The following is a 26,049-nucleotide window of genomic DNA, read 5'->3' on the forward strand; positions in this document are numbered from 1 at the left end:
TGTTTCTTACTTTCTTCCTGTATTTTCTTCTTTTTTTTAAAAAACTTTAAAATAAAAAATTATTAAATATAATGTATAAAATTTATGCTAAGCAAATTCAAAGGAGTTTTTTTCTTTTTAATACCTAAAAACCTCTTATTTTTGATAGTTATGTTATAAAAAAAGAAAAAAAGTTATCTTACTCAATCACATCTTATACATATATATATCAAATTTACTTATTAGTAATTTTTCTTAAATTATCAAGCTTATAAATAACAATTTTAAGACAGGTACTCATTTGTAATTTCTATTTCATCTAATTATTTTTCATTTTATGTAAATCTTATTTGAAAATAGCTAATAGTCAGTTTTTGTTGATTATTTGACATTAAAACGTTAAATTTTATTTTGTTAAATAATAATTAAGAATTTAAATTATTTTCATAAAATCAAACAACAAACATGAATTTATAAAACTAATAAAAAATTATATTTATTCATGAATTTTTAGCAAAGTTAAGAAGTCTAAAATTTTTTTCGTTAACATTTTTAACACTCTATTTCATCCTTTCTGTATTATTTTCATTTGAAGAATTTTCATCAAATTCTAAAACTTAATCAGAAGGAACACGTAAAATACATGAATTACACAATGAATTTAAATTTGTATTCAGTTTTTCTGTGTTAGTGTTAAATTTAATTTAAAAAATCTATTTTCTAGGACTATCATCGGTTGGATATTGTTATTATTATTGATTTTGTTATTAATCTATTTAAATTTATAGTTTTCTTGATGGCAAAACTTAGATGTCAAATAATCTCAAAAGATAACCATCTATATCATATATTTTAAGTGTATATTAACCAATATGCTTTTAATCAGGAGTTCCTTTTAAAATAATTTCAGTCTTCTTAAAATCAATTTACATCCATTCAGGTAGTCTCTAATTCTCCGATAAGCCCTTTTCAACTTAGTTAAGTCCTAAAATCTCTTAGGCACAAACACAGCAATGAAAAATAGCAGTTTTCTCATAGCATTTAATTGAACGAATTTAGAATGAATAACAATGGAAGCAATCTCCTTTAGTAACTTCAAAAAATTTTCTCTTTTTATTGGAGATCCCAAGGGCAACAGCAAATAGATATTATTCAATAAGAGGTAAATATACTAGTACTTCTTTTAAATATTTATTTTCCTATTTATTTTATTATTGGTTTTATTTATTTTTTATTTATTTCGTTTACATTTTCATTATTTCTTAAGATATTTCTTAAAATGCTAATTTTAGACAATCTTCATTGAGCTTGTATGTGGGAAAATGTGTATCTAAAACCTTTTCATTTACTTAAGTGCTTACATAAGCTCTGTACCAATCTATTTCTCTATATATTATGAGAGCTTTGTATTTCAATAAATTAATTATCTGACAACAGATAGGAGAGCACTCTACGAAATACTCAGCAGCTAGAAATCTCAAAATAGTAGAAATTCTTGATTTATTATCATTTAATTGTTTAAAAATATCTTTGTTAATAATCTTCTACTTCTTTTAAGTTGTATTATTATACTTTTAGATTGCTAAGCTTCTAATATACTCATAATTTATTTGGCCGTTTTTTAAAAATAACTATTAATTTTAGTTTTATTTGGGGGTTGATTATGCTCTCATCCTTTCATTAAATGTTATTTATCTCATTAAGCTAGAAGTAAATATATCTTACTAAGATTGATTTTTCTTATTTGAAGTAGGTGATTGGTTAATTTCATATTTGCTTTATCTAAGGCTTTTATTTTATTTTGAAATTATAGAAGAATCCTTCAAAGATTATTTCTTTTTCAAATTAATTTTATCCTCAATTTATAAATCTATTTGATCACCAAGGTCATCATATAAATTATTAAGATTAGCTGAATTTTAGAGGTACTAAGCAAATGTAATATTAAAATCATTTTTCTTAAAGATATTGCTATTGTTTTATGATACTAAATCATTAATTTTAGTTAGCTAAAATATATGACTCATTTCATATAAAACATACTTCTATTAAAGCTTACTTTAAACAGGCTGCCATAGTTAAAGAGATATTTCAAGCAAATCATCTGTAATTATTATTTTCTTTTCATAATATTCAGATACATGCACAATTTCCTTTGAGTATATTAAGAAATGTCTAAATATAATATTATACAATCTAGTCCTATACTTCCATATGCCTAATATACCTAAAAGAGGACCAAGAATTTACATGATTATTTAAAGTATTAGGTAAAAAGGGACTATTGAAATCTATATTATTAATTGGTCTTATGCTACTGTGTAATCATCTGTAGCCTATATTTAAATTACGAATTACTGATTAAATAAGTTATTAGATGGAATTCCTACTAAAGTTCTTTCATTAGAAGAAAAAGATAACCAATAGCCAGGAGGAATTTCTTCAAATTCGCCATTTTTTTGTAATATTTTTGCTGTGAATTTAAGTGAATTCGAATCTGCACATTAAAATACAGAGGTACTCATTTTATAATTAAAAGGAGTTTGGACAGCAAGCTATCCATTTGCGTAATACTAATTAAAATCCTATTGAAGAGAATTAGCTACTAAAACAGGAGATTGCAAAGAGATAAAAATGGCTTCTTTTAATGAAAGGGTTTAATCATATTTATAATTCATTTGATCATCTACAGTCACGTCTATTTTAGTAGAGGCAAGCAAAGTTTCATTTTTTAGAGAAATTTTTATTGTATTTTATAATACCTAGTTTATGCTAGGAACAGACCCTTGTAATTATATAATATTCTACTCGGAATTTATAAGTACTAAAACACCTGGATATAATTTATTTACAAACAATCCATTGGATACTTGAAGGGTAATAAATAGTTAACTTTAGTTAGATGAAATAGGGCTTGTTGAATTGGTGAAATCAACTACTAATGAAGGTTGAATGTAAAACTGAATTACATAGTTTATTATATTTTAGTTTAAGGTGTACTATATAAAATTAATTAGTTTCTCTTATTAATCTTAAGTTGAATTCCACTTTTTCAGAATTTATTAGGACTAATTATCTAACAGATTAAACTAATTTTGAGGTGAATATGTAGTTGATATAAAACCAGATTTGTCTAAATATCCTGCTCTCATACAAGCTTATTTGATATTTATGGAGTCAGTATCGCTAATATTTAAATTTGGATTAGTAAAAGCATCATCACCTATACCTTAATAGCTTAAAAATATGACTTATTAAAGAGTTTTAGATAGATATTACCCATTCCCATCTGCTATCAAAGATTCCTTTGAGGTTTAGATACTCAAAACTTAATCTGAAGGAGAATATTGCATCCAACTTGGTAAACTTTAAATCACAAAATTTTAATAGTAGAAAGCCTGTTAAATTCTAACATCTTTGGTCTAATAAATGTTAACTAAATAAATCTGAATTTTATCACCTACTTGGAATGGTTACCCTTTTTGAAGCAATTAACGAAGATATTAATTAGAGTTTGGGATTGAAACTAGTCTATAGATTTAAGAATGAATTATAATTTAACTCTAGATAAAATACTAGTACAGAGCTTTTTATGCAGAGGCAAACAAAAACGACTAGTTTTATGATGGAAGTAGCCAGTAAATTGGATCATTAAGTGCTAAAGGAATAATTTATATTATTTCAGGATTCATCTTATCAACCAAACTAACTAATACAATCGAATCAATTTCTGCTGTTGTGACTATTAAATAGTTGTCATTGTATATTAGCCATTAAAAGTAAATAAGACCCTGTATTTGTACTTAAGAAAGTAAAGTTAAGCTTCTGTCATCATTTATTTTATAAATAAAAACTCCTTAATATCCTACGCCACAGACAAGATACTAACTATCCTGAGTTTATCTGTTTTATAAGAATAATTAAAATATTATAAAATGAATAGGTTAAAACTAATTAATTTTCATAAAAATAATAAAAATAGAAATAGATTAATTTTTAAAACTCAGAAATACTTTAAAAAAATTATTGATAAATTTAAAATAAAATATTAAATAAGTAATGAGTGAAGAATTAAGAATGAAAATTTAAAAAATCAATAAAATTAAGATAACAATCAGAATCAACTTTCAAAACAGTGTCTTAAAATCAAAATATAAAACTAAAAAATTACTAAAGGAAGTCAATGTTTCCTAAATAGATTTTGAAAAGGAAGTATGGGTGAAATGGATCTGTAATATCTGCAAATACTAAGCCGTAATTTTCAGGAAATAGGTGAAGGGTTCTTTCATCATGAGATATTGATAATTTATAGAGACTTAAATCTCCTCCTAAATAATTAGATGTGTTAACCTATGATAAAACATAAGGATTTAGAATATCTTGAATGCTGATAATAACAACACCTATTATATTTGCAACAAAACCTAATGTTCCTGCTTTATTAAATATTATTTATTCGAACTTAAAAGTTGTAAACCCCAAGCTAATATTCGTCTTTAAAACCTTGGGATTAGTTAAATCAGAGTAATCTACAATTTAAAGTCCTAATATTTCTCGACTTTGATAAAATATGTTTGTGCCTGGTACTCTTGCTTAATAGGATATAGAAATATTTGGTATTCCATTATCTATTAGAGAAATTAAATCTAACACTCCCTCGCCTTGGTATTTAAAAATAGCACTTCCTTGATCCTTTCGTGTCATATATAGAATATTTGATGGCTCTTCGTAAATGATTTAATTATCAAAGCTTCCACCTTCAGTCTTATAGAAGGTATAGCTGATTGATTAATATTGATTTAAAAGGAGATTAGGAATATCCAAATTCAAGTTAGGCTGGGTTTTTTAAAAGATTTTAGTATCAAACCAATTAGAATAGAAAAGGAAGTTTTCATCATCACTTAAATAAATGTCTCCGCTTGTTCCTTTTGTTTTTATTACTTAAAATATTTCTAGTTTTTTTTGGCTGACATCAAAGATAAGCACTCCTATCGAACTTTATTAGGTATATAAGAATTTTTGGTCTTTTGAAAGAGCAAAGTTATTACCAAGAGGATTGGATGGATAGGTATCAAGATATTTTATTTTAGATAAATCGCAAACTTTTCCATCATAGGATTAAATAAATATTGAGATATCAACCATGATATACTGGTATAGTTACACTTAGATAACAAGTATGGTATCTTATATAACCTCAAATGAAGTTAGAATATAGGCAGAACTAGGGTTAAAAGAGCACATATAATTAACTTCACCTTTCTGTAAATTAGCTATGTCTTGTTAATAAAAATGTAGAGAAGTAAAACCTTGTACAGCAAGAATAGTTTATTAATATACAAACCTAACTTTAACAATTTTCCAATCAGTAAGTTCTACTTCTCTTTGTATGATTAGTTATTTATTTAGCCAAGTTACTAATTTAAAATTATTCTAGCATGCTAAAAATGTCAAATTATATTACTAAAATTAAATAACTTTATTAAGAATATCAATACCATTTGAGCTAGTAAGATTTTGAGACAATACAAGAGGAAAATTGAGTTATTAAACATCATAGATTTCAAATAGTCCTGTGGTGTATCCAACCCATAGATAATTTTCAGAATCAGTGATGCTCAAAGAAAGAACTGAACCTTTTTAAGGTTAAAACTCAAATAATTTCACAATTTGGATGCTATTTTTAATATCTGTTATATCATAGATTGCAAATCCACATAATTAAAGATTTAAAGCTAAGAAACTCTTTGAATTAGATTTAAATAGAGACATTACATCAGTAGATCCATTTTTGCATAGATTTATTGTTGGATTAATGACTGCCAAAGGAAATGGCTCAAAAACAGGTAAGTCAGCATTGTAAAGACGAGAATCGTAGCACTTAGTCAATTAAATGAAGATTTAAAATGCTAATACTATTTTTAACAGACACATCTTATGTTTTTGCTTTTTAAAAAAGGCTTTTAAATGTAAAACACTGTTTTTTACTATTTTTAATTATTAGCAAATGCTATAAATTGATTGAAATTCTGCCTAATACTCTATATTACTTTTGCTTTATTATTTTTTATAAAATTAAAAATTTTTTAATTTATTATCTCTATTATTTAATAAATAAAGACTGACTATTTAAAAAAAAATTAGTAAGTAAATTAAATGTAAATAAAGCTTCTTCCTAACGTCTTAGTGTTGCGTGGATCATACTTTTTTCTGTTTACGTTAATTATACTATTAATATGTAAAAAAATTGTTAACGATACATTCTTATTAAATGACTAAATGTAAATATACATTTTTCTTGATAAAATGGTTTTAATATTTTAAGTATAAATTATAATTTAATAATAACTACTGTAATTTTTAAATTTTAATACTTAATTGTTTTGCTTTTTCAAATAAATATTAATTTTTAAAAAAAGTTTGAATTCATATTCATATTCATATTGCTAATTCAACAACTTAAAAATGTTATGGTATATTTAAATAATTAATTATTAATAATGAAAAGAATTATTTTGTCTTAAATTATAAATGTTATTATTTTAAAAGATAATAAAACCTACAGAGTAGGGTGACCACTAGAATGAAGTTACTATTCAAATTATTTTTTTTACAAAAATTAATCTTTAACTTTAGAAAGAAGCATAAAAAATAGAATTTATGAAATAATCTTTCTATCAGTCTGATGATACCCTCACATAACTAAAAGAAATATATATCAATTCACTTTTCATATCTATTTAGTTTTTATTAATTTTCAAATATTATAAAATATTTTATTGATACCCTTTGTTTTTAAATGTAAGATATAATACTTATTAATTTACTTTTACTTTTATTGTATTTTCTAACGTTAATCTGCTTTTACAGCAATTATGTTTTTTTAATTAGATAGTGACGATAGTTAAAAAATTTAAATTGTCTGTTTAAAAAATTGATAGCTATTATTACTTTACCAACCTTCTTCCTTGATTTTCAAAAATTTATGATGAAAAATTATAATCAAAACAGTAAAGATTGATTAATTCATTAAAGGAAAAATGAAATTTATTTTAATTAATAGTAAAAACGCAAAAATAAAATAAAAATAATATTAGCATTCAAAACCATCAAAATAATATTTTAAATTTTATTTTTATCATAAGAAAATTTTTAACTAGTAAAGAAAGAATTTTTACTCTATTTAAATAGTAGAAATTAGTTCAGTATATTTTTAGAAATAACTTATCTGTAGTTTATGAAAGGTAATATATAGATTTGTGTAGATATAAAAGCTAAATATCTAAAGATATTAATAATTTTGATGATCCTTTATTTGTAAATAATTTTCATAAATAAAAAATTAAATGCTAGGTTTGTTTTTTTTTATCTTAAGTTAATTGTAAGCCAAAGCCGTCTTAAATTTTGTTTCTTCATTTTATAAATCAGTAAAAATTTAGATGTTTATATGTACAATTAAAAATAAAATATTAGTTTTGCTTTTGTTAATTAAATTTTTTATAGTTGAGAAAAACAAAAATTAATTGAAATAATAATGAGTCACTAATTTTATTACAGTTTTAATACATATTTGAATTTTATTTTCATTCAAACTTTTTTTTTAGTACTAACACATAAATTAAAATATCATTATAATGTAAATAAATTATTTCATTATTTTTAGGTTTCTGGTTATATATAATTTTTATTATTCTATTAAATATTTATTTCATACTAGAGAAATAACTATCCGAGAATAGCAATATATAAATTAATTTAATATACTAAAAATTTTACAAAAGATGGAAATTCTTTAAAGTATTTTTAGAATCTATTTGTTATATTTGAAAGTTATGCTTTTTAAAATCAAAAAGAGGTTATGTTACTCAATCACATCTTATATGTATATATTTTCAAATTAAGTTTTTTGTAATTTTCTTAAATTATAACGCTGATATGTAATAATTTTAAGACAAATGCTCATTTGTAATTTCTATTTCAGCCTATTATTTATCATTCTAAATATAAATCCTATTTGAAAGTAGCTAATAAACGGTTTTTGTTGATTAGGTGTGACATTCAAAAGTAAATTTTTACTTTGTCAAATAATGATTAAGAATTCAAATGATTATCATAAAATCTAACAACAAACATGAATTTATAAAATTTATAAAACTTAAAAAATTATATTTATTCATGAATTTTTAGTAAAGTTAAGGAGTCTAAAGTTTTTTTCGTTAACATTTTTAACGCTTGATTTCATCCTATCTGGATTATTTTAATTTGGAGAAATTTCATCAAATTCTTAAACTGAATCAGTATGAATATGTAAAATTTATGAGTTCTACTATGAATTAAAATTGGTATTCAATTTTTCTGTGTTAGTGTTAAATTTACTTAAAAGCATTTATTTTCTAGGACTATCATCAGTTCGATATTGTTATAATTCTTGATTTTATTATTAATCTATTTAACTATTTGGATTTCTTGATGGTAACACTTAGATGTCAAATTATCTCAAAAGATAACCATCTAGATCGTATATTTTAAATCTAGATTAACCAATATGCTTTTAATCAGGAGTTCCTTTTAAAGTAATTTCTGTCTTCTAAAAATCAATTTACATCCATTCAGGTAGTCTCTAATTCTCCGATAAGCCCTTTTCAACTTAGTTAAGTCCTAAAATCTCTTAAGCGTCAACACAGCAATGAAAGATAACAGTTTTTTCATAGCATTTAATTGAACGAATCTAGAATGAATAACAATGGAAGCAATCTCCTTTAGCTACTTCAAAAAACTTTCTCTTTTTACTGGAGATCCCAAGAGCAACAGCAAATAGATATTATTCAATAAGAGGTAAATATATTAGTACTTCTTTTAAATATTTATTTTCCTATTCATTTTATTATTGGTTTTATTTATTTTTTATTTATTTCATTTACTCTTTCATCATATCTTAAGATATTTCTTAAAATGCTAATCTTAGGCAATCTTCATTGAGCTTGTATGTGGGAAAATTTGTATCTAAAACCTTTTCATTTACTTAAGTGCTTACATAAGCTCTGTACCAATCTATTTCTCTATATATTAAGAGAGCTTTCTGTTTCAATAAATTAACAATCTGAGAACAGATAGGAGAGCACTCTATGAAATACTCAACAGCTAGATATCTCAAAATAGTAGAAATTCTTGATTTATTATCATTTAATTATTTAAGTATATTTTTGCTAATAATTTTCTCCTTCTTTTAAGTTGTATTATTGTACTTTTAAATTGCTAAGTTTCTGATATACTCATAATTGATTTAACCGTTTTTTAAAAATAATTATTAATTTTAATTTTATTTAGGGGTTGATTATGCTCTCATCCTTTCATTAAATGTTATTTATCTCATTAAGCTAGAAGTAAAATTATCTTACTAAGATTGATTTTTCTTATTTGAAATCGGTGATTGGTTTATTTCATATTTGCTTTAGCTAAGGTTTTTATTTTGTTTTGAAATTACAGAGTCATTTAAAGAATATTTCTTTTTCAAATTACTTTTATCCTAAATTTACAAACCTATATGATCCTCTGGGTCATTATTTTAATCATCATGATGATTAACTGAATTTTAGAGATGGGAAACAAATGTAATATTTGAATCATTTTTCATTAAGAAATTGCTATTATAATTTTATGAAACTAAGTCATTAATTTTATTTAGCTAAAATACATGGCTTATTTCAGATTAAATATACTTCTGCGAAAGTTAACTTTAAACTGGTTTCCATAGTTAAAGAGATATTTCAAGCAAATTGTCAGTGATTATTATTTTCTTTTCATAGTATTCAGAAACGTGCGCAATTTCCTTTGAGTATATTAAGAAATGTCTAAATGTAATGTTGTAAAATTTAGTCCTATATTTCCATATTCCTAATATACCTAAAAGAGGACCAATAATTTATATGATGATTTAAAGTACAAGGAAAAAAGGGACTATTGAAATCTAAATTATTAATTGGTCTTATGCTACTGTGTAATCATCTGTAGCCTATATTTGAATTACAAATTACTGATTAAATAAGTTAGTAGATGGAGTTCCTACTAAAGTTCTTTCATTAGAAGAAAAAGATAACCAATAGCCTGGAGGAAGTTCTTCAAATTGTCCATTTTTTTATAATATTTTTGCTGTGAATTAAAGCGAAGTCGAATCTGCGCATTTAAATACAGAAGAGCTCATTTTGTAATTAAAAGGAGTCTGGACAGCAAGCTATCCATTTTCGTAATACTAATTAAAATCCTATTGAAGAGAATTAGCTACTAAAACAGGAGATTGCAAAGAGATAAAAATGGCTTCTTTTAAAGAAAGGGTTTAATCATATTTATAATTTATTTGATCGTCTACAGTCACATCTATTTTAGTAGAGGCAAAGAGAGTTTCATTTTTTAGGGAGAGTTTTATTGTATTATATAATACTGAGTTTACACTAGAAACAGAGCCTTATAATTATATAATATTCTACTCAGAATTTATAAGTACTAAAATACCTGGATATAATTTATTTACAAACAATCCATTGGATACTTGAAGAGTCACAATTAGTTAATTTTAGTTAGAAGAAATAGGGTTAGCTGAATTGGTGAAATCGACTACTAATGAAGGCTGAATGTAAAACTGAATTACATAATTTATTATATTTTAGTTTAAGGTGAATTAAATAAAATCAATTAGTTTCTCTTATTAATCTTAAGTTTAATTCCACTTTTACAGAATTTATTAGGACTAGTTATCTAACAAATTGAACTCATTTTGAGGTGAATAATTAGTTGAAACGAAACCAGATTTGTCTAAATATCCCGCTCTCACACAAGCCTATTTGATATTTATGGAATCAGCATAGCTAATATTTAAATTTGCATTAGTAAATGCGTCATCACCTATTCCTTAATAGCTCAAAAATATGACTTATTAAAGAGTTTTAGATAAATATTACCCATTCTCATCTGCTATCAAAGATTCTTTTGAGGCTTAGATACTCAAAACTTAATCTGAAGGAGAATATTGCATCCAACTAGGTAAACCTTAAATCACAAAATTTTAATAGTAGAAGGCCTCTTATATTTTCAAGTCTTTTGTCTAATAAATGTTAACTAAATAAATCTAAATTTTATCACCTACTTGGAATGGTTACCCTTTTTGAAGCAATTAACGAAGATATTAATTAGAGTTTGGGATTGAAACTAGCTTATAGACTGAAGAGTGAATTATAATTTAACTCTGGATAAAATATTAGTATAGAGCTTTTTATGCAGAAGCAAATAAAAATGATTAGTCTTACGATGGAAGCAGCCAATAAATTGGATCATTAAGTGCTAAAGGGATAATTTATATGATTTCAGGATTCACTTTATCAACTAAACTAACTAATATAATCGAATCAATTTCTGCAGTTGTCACTATTAAATAGTTGTCATTGTATATTAGCCATTAAAAGTAAATAACACCCTGTATTCGTACTTAAGAAAGTAGAGTTAAGCTTCTATCTTCATTTATTTTATAAATAAAAACTCCTTGATATCCAACGCCACAAACAAGATATTGACTATCCAGAGTTTATCTATTTATTTAAAAATAATAATCTAAATATAAAAAATTGAATAGGTATATTTATTTATTTATTTTTTTTTAATACTAATTTTCTTAAAAATAGATTTATTTAATTATCAAAAAATAATTCAAACATTTTTTAATTAAATTTAATTAAGCCTTAATTGAAGGATACAGAATGATAATTTAAAAAATCAATAAAAGTAATATAATAATCCTAATCAACTTTGAAGTGAAAATAATAAAATCAAAAAAAAAAAATTACTAAAGAAAGTAAATGTTTCCAAGATAGATTTTGAAAAGGAAATATGGGTTAAGTGGATCTGTGATATCTGCAAATACTATGCCATAAAATTCAGGAAAAAGAAGAAGGGTTCTTTCATCATGAGATAATGAGAATTTATAGAGACTTATATCTCCTCCTAAATAATTAGATGTGTTAACCTATGATAAAACCTAAGGATTGAGAATATCTTTAATGCTGATGATCAATACACCTATTATATTTGCAACAAAACCTAATGTTCCGGCTTTATTAAATATTATTTATTCGAACTTAAAAGTTTTAAATCCTAAGCTAATATTCGTCTTCAAAATCTTGGGATTAGCTAAATCAGAATAATCTACTATTTATAGTCCTAATATTTCTTGACTTTGATAAAATATATTTGTGCCTGGTACTCTTGCTTAATAGGATATAGAAATATTTGGTATTCCATTATCTACTAGAGAAATTAAATCCAACACTCCTTCTCCTTGGTATTTAAAAATAGCGCTTCCTTGATCCTTTCGTGTCATATAAAGAATATCTGATGGTTCCTCATAAATTATTTAATTATCAAAGCTTCCGCTTCCAGTCTTGTAGAAAGTATAGCTGACTAATTAATATGAATTTAAGAGGAGGTTAGGAATATCTAAATTCAAGTTAGGTTGGGTTTTTTAAAAGATTTTAGTATCAAACCAATTAGAATAGAAAAGGAAGTTTTCATCATCACTTAAATAAATGTCTCCACATGTTCCTTTTGTTTATATTACTTAAAATATTTCTAGTTTTTGTTAGCTAACATCAAAGATAAGCACTCCAATAGAACTTTATTAGGTGTATAAGAATTTTTGATCTTTAGAAAGGGCAAAGTTATTACCAAGAGGATTGGATGGATAGGTATCAAGGTATTTTATTTTAGATTAATCGCAATTTTTCCCATCAGAGGATTAGATGAACATTGAAATATCAACCATAATATACTGGTATAGTTACACTTAGATAACAAGTATTGTATCTTATATAACTTCAAAGGAACTTAGAACATACGCAGAACTTGGGTTAAATGAACACATGTAATTAACTACACCTTTCTGTAAGTTACCTATGTACTGTTAATAAAAATGTAGAGAAGTAAAGCCTTGTACAGCGAGAATAGTTTATTTAAATACAAACCTAATTTTAACAATGTTCCAATCAGAAAGTTCTACTTCTTTTTGTATGATAAGTTATTTATTTTGCCAAGTTACTAATTTAAAGTTATTCTAACATGCTAAAAATGTCAAATTTTATTACTAAAATTAAATAACTTTATTAAGAATATCATTACCATTTGAGCTAGTAAGATTTTGTGACAATACACAAGGAAAATTGAGTTATTAAACATCATAGATTTCAAATAGTCCTGTGGTGTATCCAACCCATAGATAATTTTCAGAATCAGTGATGCTCAAAGAAAGAACTGAACCTTTTTAAGGTTAAAACTCAAACTACTTTATAATGAGGATGTTATTGGTAATGTCTGTGACATCATAGATTGCAAATCCGCATAATTAAAGATTTAAAGCTAAGAAATTCTTTGAATGAGATTTAAATACAGCCATTACATCAGTAGATCCATTTTTACATAGACTTACAGTTGGATTAACGACTGCCAAAGGAAATGGCTCAAAAACAGGTAAATCAGCATTTTAAAGACGGGAATCATAGCACTTAGTTAATTAAATACAGATTTAAAATACAAATATTATTTTAAACAGGTTCATCTTATGTATTTGCTTTTTGAGAAAGGTTTTGAAATGTAAAACAGTGTTTTTACTTTATTTAAATTTAATCTATTAAAATAATAGCTATAAATTTCTTCAATTTCTTCCTAATATTCTCAGATTTTTGCTTTCTAATTTTTTCTAAATTAAAAAACTTTTTATTTATTTATATGTCAACTATATTAAATAAATGGAGATATATGTGATAAGAGACAATCAGTAAATTAAATGTAAATAATGTTTCTTCTTAATATTATTTGTTTATTTCTGTTTATATTAATTATACTTATAAAAATTTAAATAAAATTGTTAATAATAAACGCTGTAATAAAATACTAAATGTAATCAAACAAACATTTTTCTTGATAAATAATATTATTATTTAATAATAACTACTTTAATTTTTCAATTTTTTATTTAATTTTTTTGTTTTTTTTTCAAATAATATTCATTTTTAAGGTTTTGATCCATCCTTATTCATATTTAGATAGCTAATGGAATAATTTAAAAATCTTATGGTATATTGAAATCATTAATTTAAAATAATGAAATGAATTATTTTATCTTTAATTAGAAATATTTTTAAAAAAATAATTTAATTCAAAGAGTGACCACTAGAATAAAGTTATTTTACAAATTATTTTTTTACAAAAGAAAAACTTGAATTTTAGGAGTATAAAAAAACAATTAATGAAGTAATTTATCTATCATTCTATCCGTATGATTATATACTCACATAACTAAATGAAAAATTAGAAGATATGAATAATAATTAATTTTTCATATCTATTTAATTTTTATTAATTTTATGATACTATAAATATTTATAATGAATATTTTTTGTGTTTGAATATATCAGTTAATACTTATTATACTCAATTTTATTTATAATTTCACTTTTGCTTTTTATTGGATTTTATAATGTTAATCTGCTTTTATAGCAATTATATTTTTTCAATTAGATAGTGGTGATAATTAAACAATTTCAATTGCTTTGCTAAAAATATAAATAGAGCACTTTCTTTGAAAATTGAATGCAACTAAATTTATTATCAAATCTCCTGAAAAAAATTATCACTACAATATTATTAAAACCTATATATGTATTTAAATCAGAAAACTCTCTAATGATATTTTAAATTTTTGGATAAATAAAAGGATTGATGCTATGTCCATCATTTTTCAAAACTAAATATAAAATATTTCATGTAATGAAACATATTTTTCAAATATAAATCTCAATTATAAACATTAAAATTTCTATTTTATCAAATTAAAATTATCTTCAGTAAAATCAAGTTAATAAATAAATTATATTTAGATTTTATTGGGAAATTTATCTTTAAATTAGATGAATTATAATTATTCCTTGAGTTCCCGGATAAAAATTACTTTTCTTTCCAACCTCTTAATTCCTTGATCTTGAAAACTTTTTTTGATGACTCATTATAATAAAAAATTAATTTAATAGAGTAAAGATTTATTTTATTGAAGGAATCAGAGTAATCTTATTCTTAATTAATAATAAAAAGGAAATATAAAATAAGAATAATAAAAATTATATGTTTTGTAGAAAAATAAATTTTATTTTTAAAATAAATTAATTAATATTCTTCTTTTGATAAAAATAAAATTATATGTAATAAATATATTTTTATTGTTTTGAATATTAAAAAAACTAACTAATTAGACTTTGTTTTTTATACAGTTAATAGCTTTTAAGTATTAAAGAATTACTTAAATGATAGAAAGATGTTCAGTAAATTTATTAGAAAATGTTTATCTAATGTAAATAAATTAATGTAAAAATAAAAGATAAAAATCAAATAAATGCTATTAATAGCTTTCTTTGATGACTCTTTATTTGTAAATAATTTTCTTAAATAAAAAATTAAATTTTAGAGATGTTTTCTTTTATTTTAAGTAAACTGTAAGCACTCTTAAATTTTGTTCTTGAAATTTCGTTATCAAATTTAGATTATTATATCATCAGTTAAAAAGCAAAAAGATTAGTTTTTTTTTGAATTTTTAATTAATTTTTTATAGTTGAAAATAGAAAAAACTTAATTGAAGCGACCTAACAAGTCACTTTTATTACAACTTTTTTATATACTTGAATTTTATTTTCATTCAAATTATTTGTTAAAAATACATAAATTAATTTTAAAAAAATATGTTGATAATAAATTATTTCATTAGTTTTAAGTTAAATTTTCTGGTATATTATGATCACTAAGATTTCTGTCAGTGCTCTTAAATTTTCCTGAATTTTTTATTTAAGGAATTTATTCTTCAAGCTCTAAAACTTTATCGCTTATAATTTACATATTGTGTGAATTTGACAATGATTATAAATTTTATTATATTTTTTCAGAACTGTTAGATTTATTTAGATTAACATTTTTTCTTGTAGTTTCATCTCTAGTTTAATCTAAAATTGCATTTTTTCTTGTAGTATCCTCGCTTGTTTGATCTAAAAGCAAATTTCTTCTCGTAGTGTCATCATTTATTGAACTTTATTCTTTTTTTCTCTCAACCTGAATTTCTATTTGTTGAATCTAATATTCTTCTTCTTCTTAATCAAATTATCTTCTTTTTGGTAAGACTTAGAGATCAAACTGTCTTATCAGATAGCCATCTAGATCATAAAATTTGAATCTAGACTCTCCGACATGCTTTTTATCAGGAGTCCCTTTCAAAGTAATTTCAGTTTTTTATGAATCTATTTGCATCCATTCTGGTAGCATTTAATTCTCTGATAAACCTTTCTCAACTTAATTAAGCCCAAAAAACTCTTAGAGTCCAACGCAGCAGTTAAACATAACACTTTTTTCATAGCATTTTATAGAACGAATCTAAAAGGAATAGCAGTGGAAACAATCTCCCTTCGATACTTCGAAGAATTTTCTCTTTTTGTTGGTAACTCCAAGTGCTTCAGCAAATAAATATTGTTCGATAAGAGGTAAATAAATAATTACTTCTTTAAAAAATTTATTTTCGGATTACTTTTAAGTAGAATTTGATTACTAAATTTACTCTTTTTACATGTCTTCTGAGATTTCGTAAAGCGCTAATCTAACAGAATTCTCTTCGAGCAAATATGTTGGAAAATTTGTTTCCAAAACTTTCTCTTTAACTTACACTTTCACATATGCTCTATACCAATCTATTTCTTTATAAATATGAAGAGCTTTTTGCTTCAATAAATTTACTAAATTTGTGCAAAGAGGAGAACATTCTATAAAATATTCTGCTGCTAAACACTTTAACATAGTAGATAGTCTTGACTCTTCGGTATTCAACTATTTCAGGAGAGTTTGATTAACCATTCGTTCTTTTTATGTTATTCTATCATGATTTTGAAGAACTTATTTTTTAATAAAATCAAAGTTGATTTCTCCATTTAACAAAAATAACTACTGGTTTTAGCTTTATTTTATTGTAGATGATACTCTCATTCTTTCATTGACATTAATTTATTTTACTAAAGCAGAAGTATGCATGCTCTGCTATGTTTGAATCTTTTTACTCTAAAGAGAATTATTTACCTCATATTTACTCTAATTGGGGTTATTATTTTTTTAATTCTGCTAATAGTGGGTTGAAAAATTTAAAGTTTTGTCCTACTATTAATTATTCTTCTTTTATTAATTTTTAGTATCTATCTCTTAATTAATTTAATCTTCCTACTCATAATCATAATTATAATTTACTGATTTTTAAAGTTACTCAACAAAGGTCATGTTGTTTTCACTTTTTTCTATAAAATCACCACCATATTTATTAGTAATTATGTGATGTATTTTATTGGATTAGTAAGCTTGACTCATTTCTAATTAAACAAATTTTAATAAAAGTTAATTTTCTACAGGCTTCCACAATTAAAGAGATATATCTAGCATATTATCAGTTATTATAATTTTCTTTTCATAGTACTCAGACACATGTACTATTTCCTTTGAGTAAATAAGGAAACGCTTAAACATTATATTATAAAATATTGTTCTATATTTCCATACACCTAATATTCCTAAAACTGGTCCAAGGATCTAAATAATAATTTACAACACTAGGAAAAATGGAATTATTGATACAGTAATTATCACCTAATCTTTCGCTGTTGTGTATCCATCTGTAGCCTCTATTTAAATTGTAAATTATTAATTAAATAAATTGGTTTGAGGAGTCCCTATCAAGGTCCTCTCATTAGAAGAAAAAGATAGCCAATAGCCTGCAGGTATTTCTTCAAAGTTACCATCTCCTTTCGATACTTTTGCTTTGTATTAGAGAGAACTCGAATCTACGCATTTAAAAACTGATTCACTCATTTTGTAATTAAAGGGTGTTTAAACAGCAAGCTATGCATTTGGATACTATTAATTTAAATCATCTTGGAGACTACTCTATACTGTAACTGGTGATTACAGAGATATAAATGTTGCCTGGCTTAATGGTAGAGTTTAAACAAATTTATAATTTATTTAATCATCTATTGTTACATCTGTTATTGTAGAATTAAACAGTGATTTATCTGTTAACGATAATTTGATTGTATTTGCTAATACTGAGTTTACACTAGAAACAGAGCCTTGCAACTAAATTATATTCTATTCAGAATTTATAAGCACTAAAATACCTGGATAAAGTTTATTAACAAACAACCCGTTTGTCACTTGAAGAGTTACTATCACTTAATTTTAGTTAGAAGAAATGATATTTGTTGAATTTTTTAAATCAACTACTAAAGACGGCTCTATATAAAATTATATTACGTAGTTTATTATATTTTAGTTCAAAGTGAACTAAATAAAATCTAGTACTGATTGCAGTTGGACTTAGGTTTAATTCCATTTTTGAAGAACTACTTGTGAATATTAATTATCTGCTAAACTGAATTCATTTTGAGGGGAATAAGTAGAAGAAACAAATCCAGATTTATCTAGATACCCAGCTCTCATACAGATCTACTTAATATTTATGGAATCATCTGAACTAATATTTAAATTCACATTAGTAAAAGCATCATCACCTAACCCTTAATAACTCAAAAATATAATCTACTATAGAGTTTTTGATAGATATTAACCATTTGTATCTGCTATTAATGCTTCTTTTGACGCTTAAATGCTCAATACTTAATCCGAAGGAGAATATTGTATCCAACTTGGTAAACCTTAAATCACAAAATTTTAATAATAGAAAGCCTCTTATATTCTGACATCTTTTGTCTAATAAATGTTAACTAGATAAATTTAAATGATGTCACCTACTTGGAATGGCTGTCCTTTTTGAAGTAATTAACGAAGAAACTAATTAGAGTTCGGTATAGAAACTAGCTTATAGACTTAAGAGTGAATTATAATTTAGCTCTAAATAAAATACTAGTACAGAGCTTTTTATGCAGAGGCAAACAAAAATGACTAGTCTTATGATGGAAGCAGCCAGTAAATAGGATCGTTATGAGCTAAAGGAATAATTTATATGATTTCAGGATTTTTCTTATCAACTAAACTAACTAATATAATGGAATCAATTTCTGCTGTTGTGACTATTAAATAGTTGTCGTTGTATATCAACCATTAAAAGTAAATAACACCTTTAATACGTACTTAAGAAAGTAAAGTTAAGCTTCTGTCTTAATTAATTTAGTAAATAAAAACTCCTTAATATCCGACACCGCAGACTAGGTATTAGCTATCTTAAGTTTGTCTATTAAATTAAAAAATTTATATTTAAGTAAATGAAAAACAAAAAAATTGAAATAAAATTACTAAAGGAAGTAAATGTTTCCAAGATAAATTTTGAAAAGGAAGTATGGATTAAGAGGATCTGTGATATCTGCAAATACTATGCCGTAAAATTCAGGAAACAGGAGAAGGGTTTTTTCATCATGAGATATTGAGAATTTATAGAGACTTAAATCTCCTCCTAGGTAGTTAGATGTGTTAACTTATGACAAAACCTAAGGATTTAGAATATCTTGAATGCTGATAATAACAACACCTATTATATTTGCAACAAAACCTAATGTTCCTGCTTTATTAAATATTATTTATTCGAACTTAAAAGTTTTAAATCCTAAGCTAATATTTGTCTTTAAAACCTTAGGATTAGCTATATCAGTATAATCTACTATTTAAAGTCCTAAAATTTCTCTACTTTAATAAAATATGTTTGTACCGGGTACTCTCGCTTAATAGGATATAGAAATATTTGGTATTCCATTATCTACTAGAGAAATTAAATCCAACACTCCTTCTCCTTGATATTTAAAAATAGCGCTTCCTTGATCCTTTCGTGTCATATACAATATATCAGACGGTTCTTCATAAATGATTTGATTATCAAAGCTTCCACTTCCAGTCTTGTAGAAAGTATAGCTGACTAATTGATATGAATTTAAGAGGAGGTTGGGAATATCCAAGTTCAAATTGGGCTAGGTCTTTTTAAAGATTTTAGTATCAAACCAATTGGAATAGAACAGATAGTTTTCATCATCACTTAACTAAACATCTCCACATGTTCCTTCTGTTTTTATTATTTAGAATGTTTCAAGCTTTTGTTTGCTCACATCAAAAACTAACACTCCTATCGAGCTTTGTTAGGTATATAAGAATTTTTGATCTTTAGACAGGGCAAAGAAATTACCGAGAGGATCTGATGGATAGGTATCAAGGTATTTTATTTTAGTTTTATCACAAGTTTTTCCATTATAAGACTATATAAAATCTGAGATATCAACCATGATATACTTGTATAATTATACTTAAATTACAAGTATTGTTTCTTATATGACCTCAAAAGAACTTAGAACATAAGCAGAACTGGGGTTAAAAGAGCAATAATAGTTAAGATTACCTTATTGTATACTAGATACTGGTTATTAATAAAAGTGAATAGAAGTAAATCCTTGCACAACAAGGAAAGTTTACTTAAATGCAAACCTTATTTTAACAATATTCCAATCTGATAGTTCTACTTCTTTTTGTATGGTGAGTTAATTTTATTACCAAGTTATAAGTTTAAAGTTATTTTAACATGCTAAAAATGTCAAATTATATTGTGGAAATTAAATAACTTTATTTAGAATATCGTTACCACTTGAGCTAGTTAAATTTTACGATAGAACAAGAGGAAAATTTAGTTTTGAAATATCATAAATTTCAAATAGTCCTGTTGTGTATCCAACCCATAGATAATTTTAGGAATCTGTATTACTTAATGATAAGACTTGACCTTTTTAGGGTTAGTAAGGAAAGAATTGCACAATTTAGATACTATTTTACTTATCTGTGATATTATAGATAGCGAAGCCACATAGTTAGAGATTTAGAGCAAGAAAATTTTACTAATTAGAGTTAAATAGAGACATCACATCAGTAGAACCATTCTTGCAAAGACTCGTAGTTGGATTAATCACTGATAAAGGAAATGGTTCATATATTGGTAAGTCAGTGTTGTAGAATCGAGAATCATAACATCTTGCTATTTGTAAACAAACTAAAAACGAATAAAACTATTATAATAGATTCATTTTTTAAATAAAGTTAATCTATTTATTATTCAAATTTATCAAAAAGAATATGTCTGTTTGTGTCTGCTTTATTTGCTTTTTAATTTTTTAGGTGTTTTTTTTATTGTTTGTTTGAAATTTTTTAAAGTTGTAAATTATGCTTAATTTTTAATCAAATCTTACTTGGTTTTTTTAAAGAATTTTTTTAATCAAATAGTAGAATTAATAAATTAAGGTAAATAATTATTTCTAATTAATTTATTAATCACCCTTAAAACTATCTCATCTCTCCTACTCCAAAATGATAAGAAATGTGATAACTTTCATGCATGATTTTTGTTTGAATAATATTTTTCACAAATAAAAGCATTATATATCTGGATGAAAAGTGAGTTAAAAATGAACCAATAAAATGGTTTAATTAAGGTACTTTTGTTCATATTTACAAACTATTGAAATATGATTATATTTTGATTTATATAAGTAAATAAAATTGTTTCTATTGATTAATAATGAAAAATATGTTTACTTTTTTAAAAAAGCTAAAGCAAATTGTAAATTTATTATTTGAACCAGCAAAAGTAAGTAACTCTTCAATCTTCTAATATATATTTAGATTAGCTAGCTCTCTCTTACTGAATTTAAAAATCATAAAAAATTCTATAACCCACAATTTTATTTGTGTGTAATAATTTTAAGGATTTTAAATAACAAAATAAATTCATCTTTATAATGTAAGAAAAAATAAATGAATCTCCCATTAATAGCTTTAAACCATAAAATTGATTTATTTGAATAAAGCTATTTAGTAGTTTTTTTTTCAATGATTTTGAATGATATGTTACTAACTAACGAACAAAATAAATAATAAAAGTATGAGGAGCTATTATTTTTTTTAATTAACCAAAATAAAATTTAAAGTATATTTTAAGACCAATATTAATCAAATAAATTCAAGCGTTAATTTTAAAAAAGAAAAACTTTATGTTTTAAATAATATGTAAACTGTAATTACTATTTTTTTGTACCTGAAACATGTAGTTAAATAGAAAATGTTAAAATTATTTTTCAAAAGTCAATAAAATGTAATGATTCTCTAACATTTTAATTTTTCTTTGTTTTTAGAAGTAACATTTTTGTTATTTATTTTTATAAAATTGAAATATTAAGTTGCAACAAATAATGCATGACATGTATTTTAAACATTATTATCGCTTAAATTATAATGTCTATTAAAAAAAATATAAATATTCTAACTCATGAAATTGATATAAAATATCATCTGACATCAAAATAGATAGACTAGAAGAATAATATTATTTTTATTCATTCTGATAAAGTTAGTGTTCCTATTTATAGATATAATTCAAGCAATTATTCTCAAGTCATGTAAATTAATTAAAAAACTTTTTTATTTACTTATGTTATTTGAAAAAATATAATTTTTATTAAAGTGATTGATAAATAAAATACACATTTTCAAAAATTTTATTTTATTTAGTTTTTATTTCTGTTATATAAACTGATTAAATAAATTATACATAAAAAAATATAAATTGATGACCATCTATTTATCTCAAACTGAACAAATTAAGGTTTCTTAAAGTAAAAAAAAATTATTTGTTTATTTTAATATCTATTGAAAAAATAAAAGAGTAAGTGAAAAGAAGGATATTTTTATTTAGTTTGAACCAAAATATTTTTTTAAATATTATTTTATCAGTTTTAATAAGTACGTATTGTTGTTTGGAGTTTTCTTACTTACTTACTTACTTACTTACTTACTTACTTACTTACTTACTTACTTACTTCATGAAATTAAAAAAATTTGTTATGCTTTTTCGAAAATAAATTTTTTTCAAGATGTAATTAGCAATTTTGTCATTTATTTGGTTAGTAATAGATTTTATTTGAGTTGTATTTTATAAAGCTTTTTAGAGAATAATTTTTTAAAAATAAAGATAAGAAGAAAAGTATGACAAAATTAACTGAAAAGGATATTTAAAAAACTAAATACCAACCTGCTTTTTATATTTATAGAATTAATTTAATGATAATTTTTTGGAAAGAAATAATTTTTGAACAAACTCTAAAAAAAATAGCATCCAAACAAAATTTTAATTGGACTCGAAAATAAAAAAATATCTTTTTCAATAATAAAATTTTTATAATAAATATATTTAGATTAAAAGTACAATAAAACCTGTCATATTATATACCCTAGATAGCTAAGTTAATTATTAAAAATGGGTAATATAGTTTTTCTTTTTGGAACTTTGAAGAAACAAAAAATATTTATATATTTTTTTATTTTCTCCCCCATTTAAATTCCAAAAATGGATATTTCAAAGGATTGAAAATATTTATTTATTTATTTATTTATCTAACTCTCTCTTTTATTTTTACAAATTCTTACAAAAAAAATATGAAAAGAATCTAGATGTTAATTAATAAGGATACATATTAATTAAGTATATTAAAGACTGAAATACGTAATTAAATATTTCAATGACTTATGAAGCATAAATTTGGAAAATATATATTAAAAAAAAATTTTTAATGCTTTATTATAAATTTAAAAATAATTTACTATAAAAATGGAATTTGAATTGATAAAATGTTTTTAATTTTATAAGGAAGAACTAACTATTCTTTAAGACTATTCAAAAATGATAATTTATTTTTACAAAATTTTACTTTTGGAAATTTAATTAATTAAATCTAATAAAGATTTCTTCTAAATAATGTTAAAATTACAAGCTCATTTAATTTTTACTAAAAAATGCTCTAAAAAATTATAAAATATTTAAAATGTTTATTTGTTTTAATAGAATATGAAGAAACAAATAACTAACTATTGAATTCTAATTTATAATCAATAAATCACAAAAATATTTTATTTATGTTAGAAATTATTAAAGAAATTTAAAGATATTGTTTAAAAATTAGTTTATTAGCTAGCTAAGATATTTTCAGGTCAAAATACAATTAATTAATTAGCAAAGATAATTTAAGAATATAATACAATTATTAATTTATAATAATTTGTTATAAAAAATTTAAAAAGCTAAAAAAATTTGTAAATAATCTGAAAAATAAAATGAGTTAAATCTGTAGTATTCATTAATCTGAATTTATCAGCCTTTGTGTTGATAAGAGTTGCAGCAATAGAAGCCTCATCTGCTAAGTGTGTGCTAGAGAGAGTCATATGACCCATGTAATAATCCCTTTTTAGGAGTTTTGTGACTTTCTATACAACGATATAAAGGCTAGTTAAACCTAAAGCGAGTTTGGTAGAGACATCAAAAATTAAGAAGTAAAATATATTTATTTATTTATTTAAAATAATTTTTTAAATTACTTTTATATATACAATAGTAAGAAATAGCCTATTTATTAACTTAACTTGAGAAGATAATTAAATCTATGTAAACGCTCAAATCTAGCTTATAAATAACACTCTTGGAATAAAATGACTTACAAAAGAGGTTTTTAGAAAGAAAATTAGAATAATTTTAACATCAGATTAAAATTGTGCTAACCAAATAAGAAGGATACCAGGAAATCATCCGAAATATTATTTCTGAGCCAGATAGCTATACATTAAATGACAACAATTATCTCATGCAAATCTAATTTACAGAAATCGAAGGTCTGAAAGAAAAGTTTAATGATTTTTCTGAGCAGTTCAAGAAATATCGCTCTAATGTATGTGAATATTTTTAACAAATTGAAGATGCTTTGAATAAAGTATCAGCTTTTAAAGGCCCATAAATTGAAGAGTTAGACGAGAGCTTTTTAAATTATCAAAGCCATATTTCTCAGCAAAAAAGTTTATATTAAAATAAAAGAATTTATGAGCAAGCAAATGTTTTAGAAACAGACAGAATCAATTGGAAAAATCGCTCTGTGATATCAGCAAGTAATACCAATAATCCTCCAAGAGATGATTTCTAAAGTTCAGGCCTTAATCTTCGAAATTCATCTCAAAAGTTGACTAGAGAAGAATATTAAAATTAGATGCTATCGCCTTAGTAGAATGTTTGTAAATTTAGATTCTAGCCTAATAACAAGAAAGAATTTCAAAGTGCTATGTAAGAAATTATTGGCAATTAGGGAATAAAGAGTCTATGGATTGATTTCCCTATTGACTCAGGAATCAACGAGATAAGATACTTGATCTAGGTCCTGAAATTGAAGCAAAACATCAAAAAGATCTTTTTAAATTTTCCTAAGTAAATTTAATTTAACACAATTGCTAGAATATTTTTTAGATAATAACTTCTACTTTTATTTAATAAAGGAGCATCACAATAAATAGCTTGGCATTTTAAGGATTGTTTGATTGTCTTAAGAATTTAAGCAGTGTTGAAATATTATCATTAAAAATGAAAAAGTAAAATAAAGAGATAAAATATTTGTTTTTTTTGATGATAATTTTTTTATAAATAAAATAGATGCTAAATAGAAGCCTAATTCTCTTGGGATACTCTTTTAGATTCAATCTACTATCTTTCAAAGAAAAATTTACAAAGGGTTTTACTTTTAGTCAGTGATTAAACAGGTAAAGAGATTAAGCAAAGAATATCCTATAGACCTCATTCGAATATTTTATATGAATTGATTGACTTTAATTGAAGATAAAATTAAGTTCTATCTATGTTCATGAACAATTTAAAATAAATTTATTAGTTATAATCAATATTTTTTTATTTTTTGTGATTAAACATTTTCGTGAATTTATTCAATGATAATATTCAATGTAATATTTTAGTTCGCTAATGTTTAAAATTGTTTTATTTGACAATAATTCAAATCAATTAATTATGATTAATTTTAAAACTTCATTTTTACATTCGAACACTTTAATAATATTATTTTATTTTTTTGATGCTTGATTTCTTAATTTGGATTAATTAAAATCTATTTCTTTTATTAATAATTAATATCATTAAATATC

The 26,049-nt window shown here is 23.6% G+C and overlaps 4 protein-coding genes across 4 annotated transcripts; 1 reads left to right on the forward strand and 3 right to left on the reverse strand. All coding sequences in view use genetic code 6, as the record gives it.

Annotated features, from left to right (window-relative positions):
- Positions 1 to 479: 479 nt before the first annotated feature.
- On the reverse strand, positions 480 to 5,913 carry TTHERM_01285870 (hypothetical protein; the record flags this gene model as incomplete). Its single annotated transcript, XM_001029826.2, has 2 exons — positions 480 to 3,882; positions 4,151 to 5,913. The coding sequence occupies 2 exons, from the start codon at positions 5,911 to 5,913 to the stop codon at positions 480 to 482; spliced, it is 5,166 nt and encodes a 1,721-aa protein (XP_001029826.2).
- A 2,239-nt stretch (positions 5,914 to 8,152) lies between these two features.
- TTHERM_01285880 (hypothetical protein) lies at positions 8,153 to 13,576 on the reverse strand (the record flags this gene model as incomplete). The annotated part of the gene is made up of 2 exons (XM_001029827.1): positions 8,153 to 11,558; positions 11,814 to 13,576. The coding sequence occupies 2 exons, from the start codon at positions 13,574 to 13,576 to the stop codon at positions 8,153 to 8,155; spliced, it is 5,169 nt and encodes a 1,722-aa protein (XP_001029827.1).
- Positions 13,577 to 15,768: 2,192 nt separating this feature from the next.
- Positions 15,769 to 21,110, reverse strand: TTHERM_01285890 (hypothetical protein; the record flags this gene model as incomplete). The annotated part of the gene is made up of 2 exons (XM_001029828.2): positions 15,769 to 19,285; positions 19,348 to 21,110. 2 exons carry the CDS (start codon positions 21,108 to 21,110, stop codon positions 15,769 to 15,771), a joined length of 5,280 nt encoding a protein of 1,759 aa, XP_001029828.2.
- Positions 21,111 to 23,932: 2,822 nt separating this feature from the next.
- Positions 23,933 to 25,894, forward strand: TTHERM_01285910 (hypothetical protein). Its single transcript, XM_001029830.3, has 4 exons — positions 23,933 to 24,405; positions 24,468 to 25,324; positions 25,393 to 25,485; positions 25,547 to 25,894. The coding sequence occupies exons 1-4, from the start codon at positions 23,992 to 23,994 to the stop codon at positions 25,725 to 25,727; spliced, it is 1,545 nt and encodes a 514-aa protein (XP_001029830.3). The 5' UTR covers positions 23,933 to 23,991; the 3' UTR covers positions 25,728 to 25,894.
- The last annotated feature ends 155 nt before the right edge of the window (positions 25,895 to 26,049 follow it).

The sequence above is a fragment of the Tetrahymena thermophila genome (assembly GCF_000189635.1).
Source record: "Tetrahymena thermophila SB210 genomic scaffold scf_8254521, whole genome shotgun sequence".
Lineage (NCBI taxonomy): Eukaryota > Ciliophora > Oligohymenophorea > Hymenostomatida > Tetrahymenidae > Tetrahymena > Tetrahymena thermophila.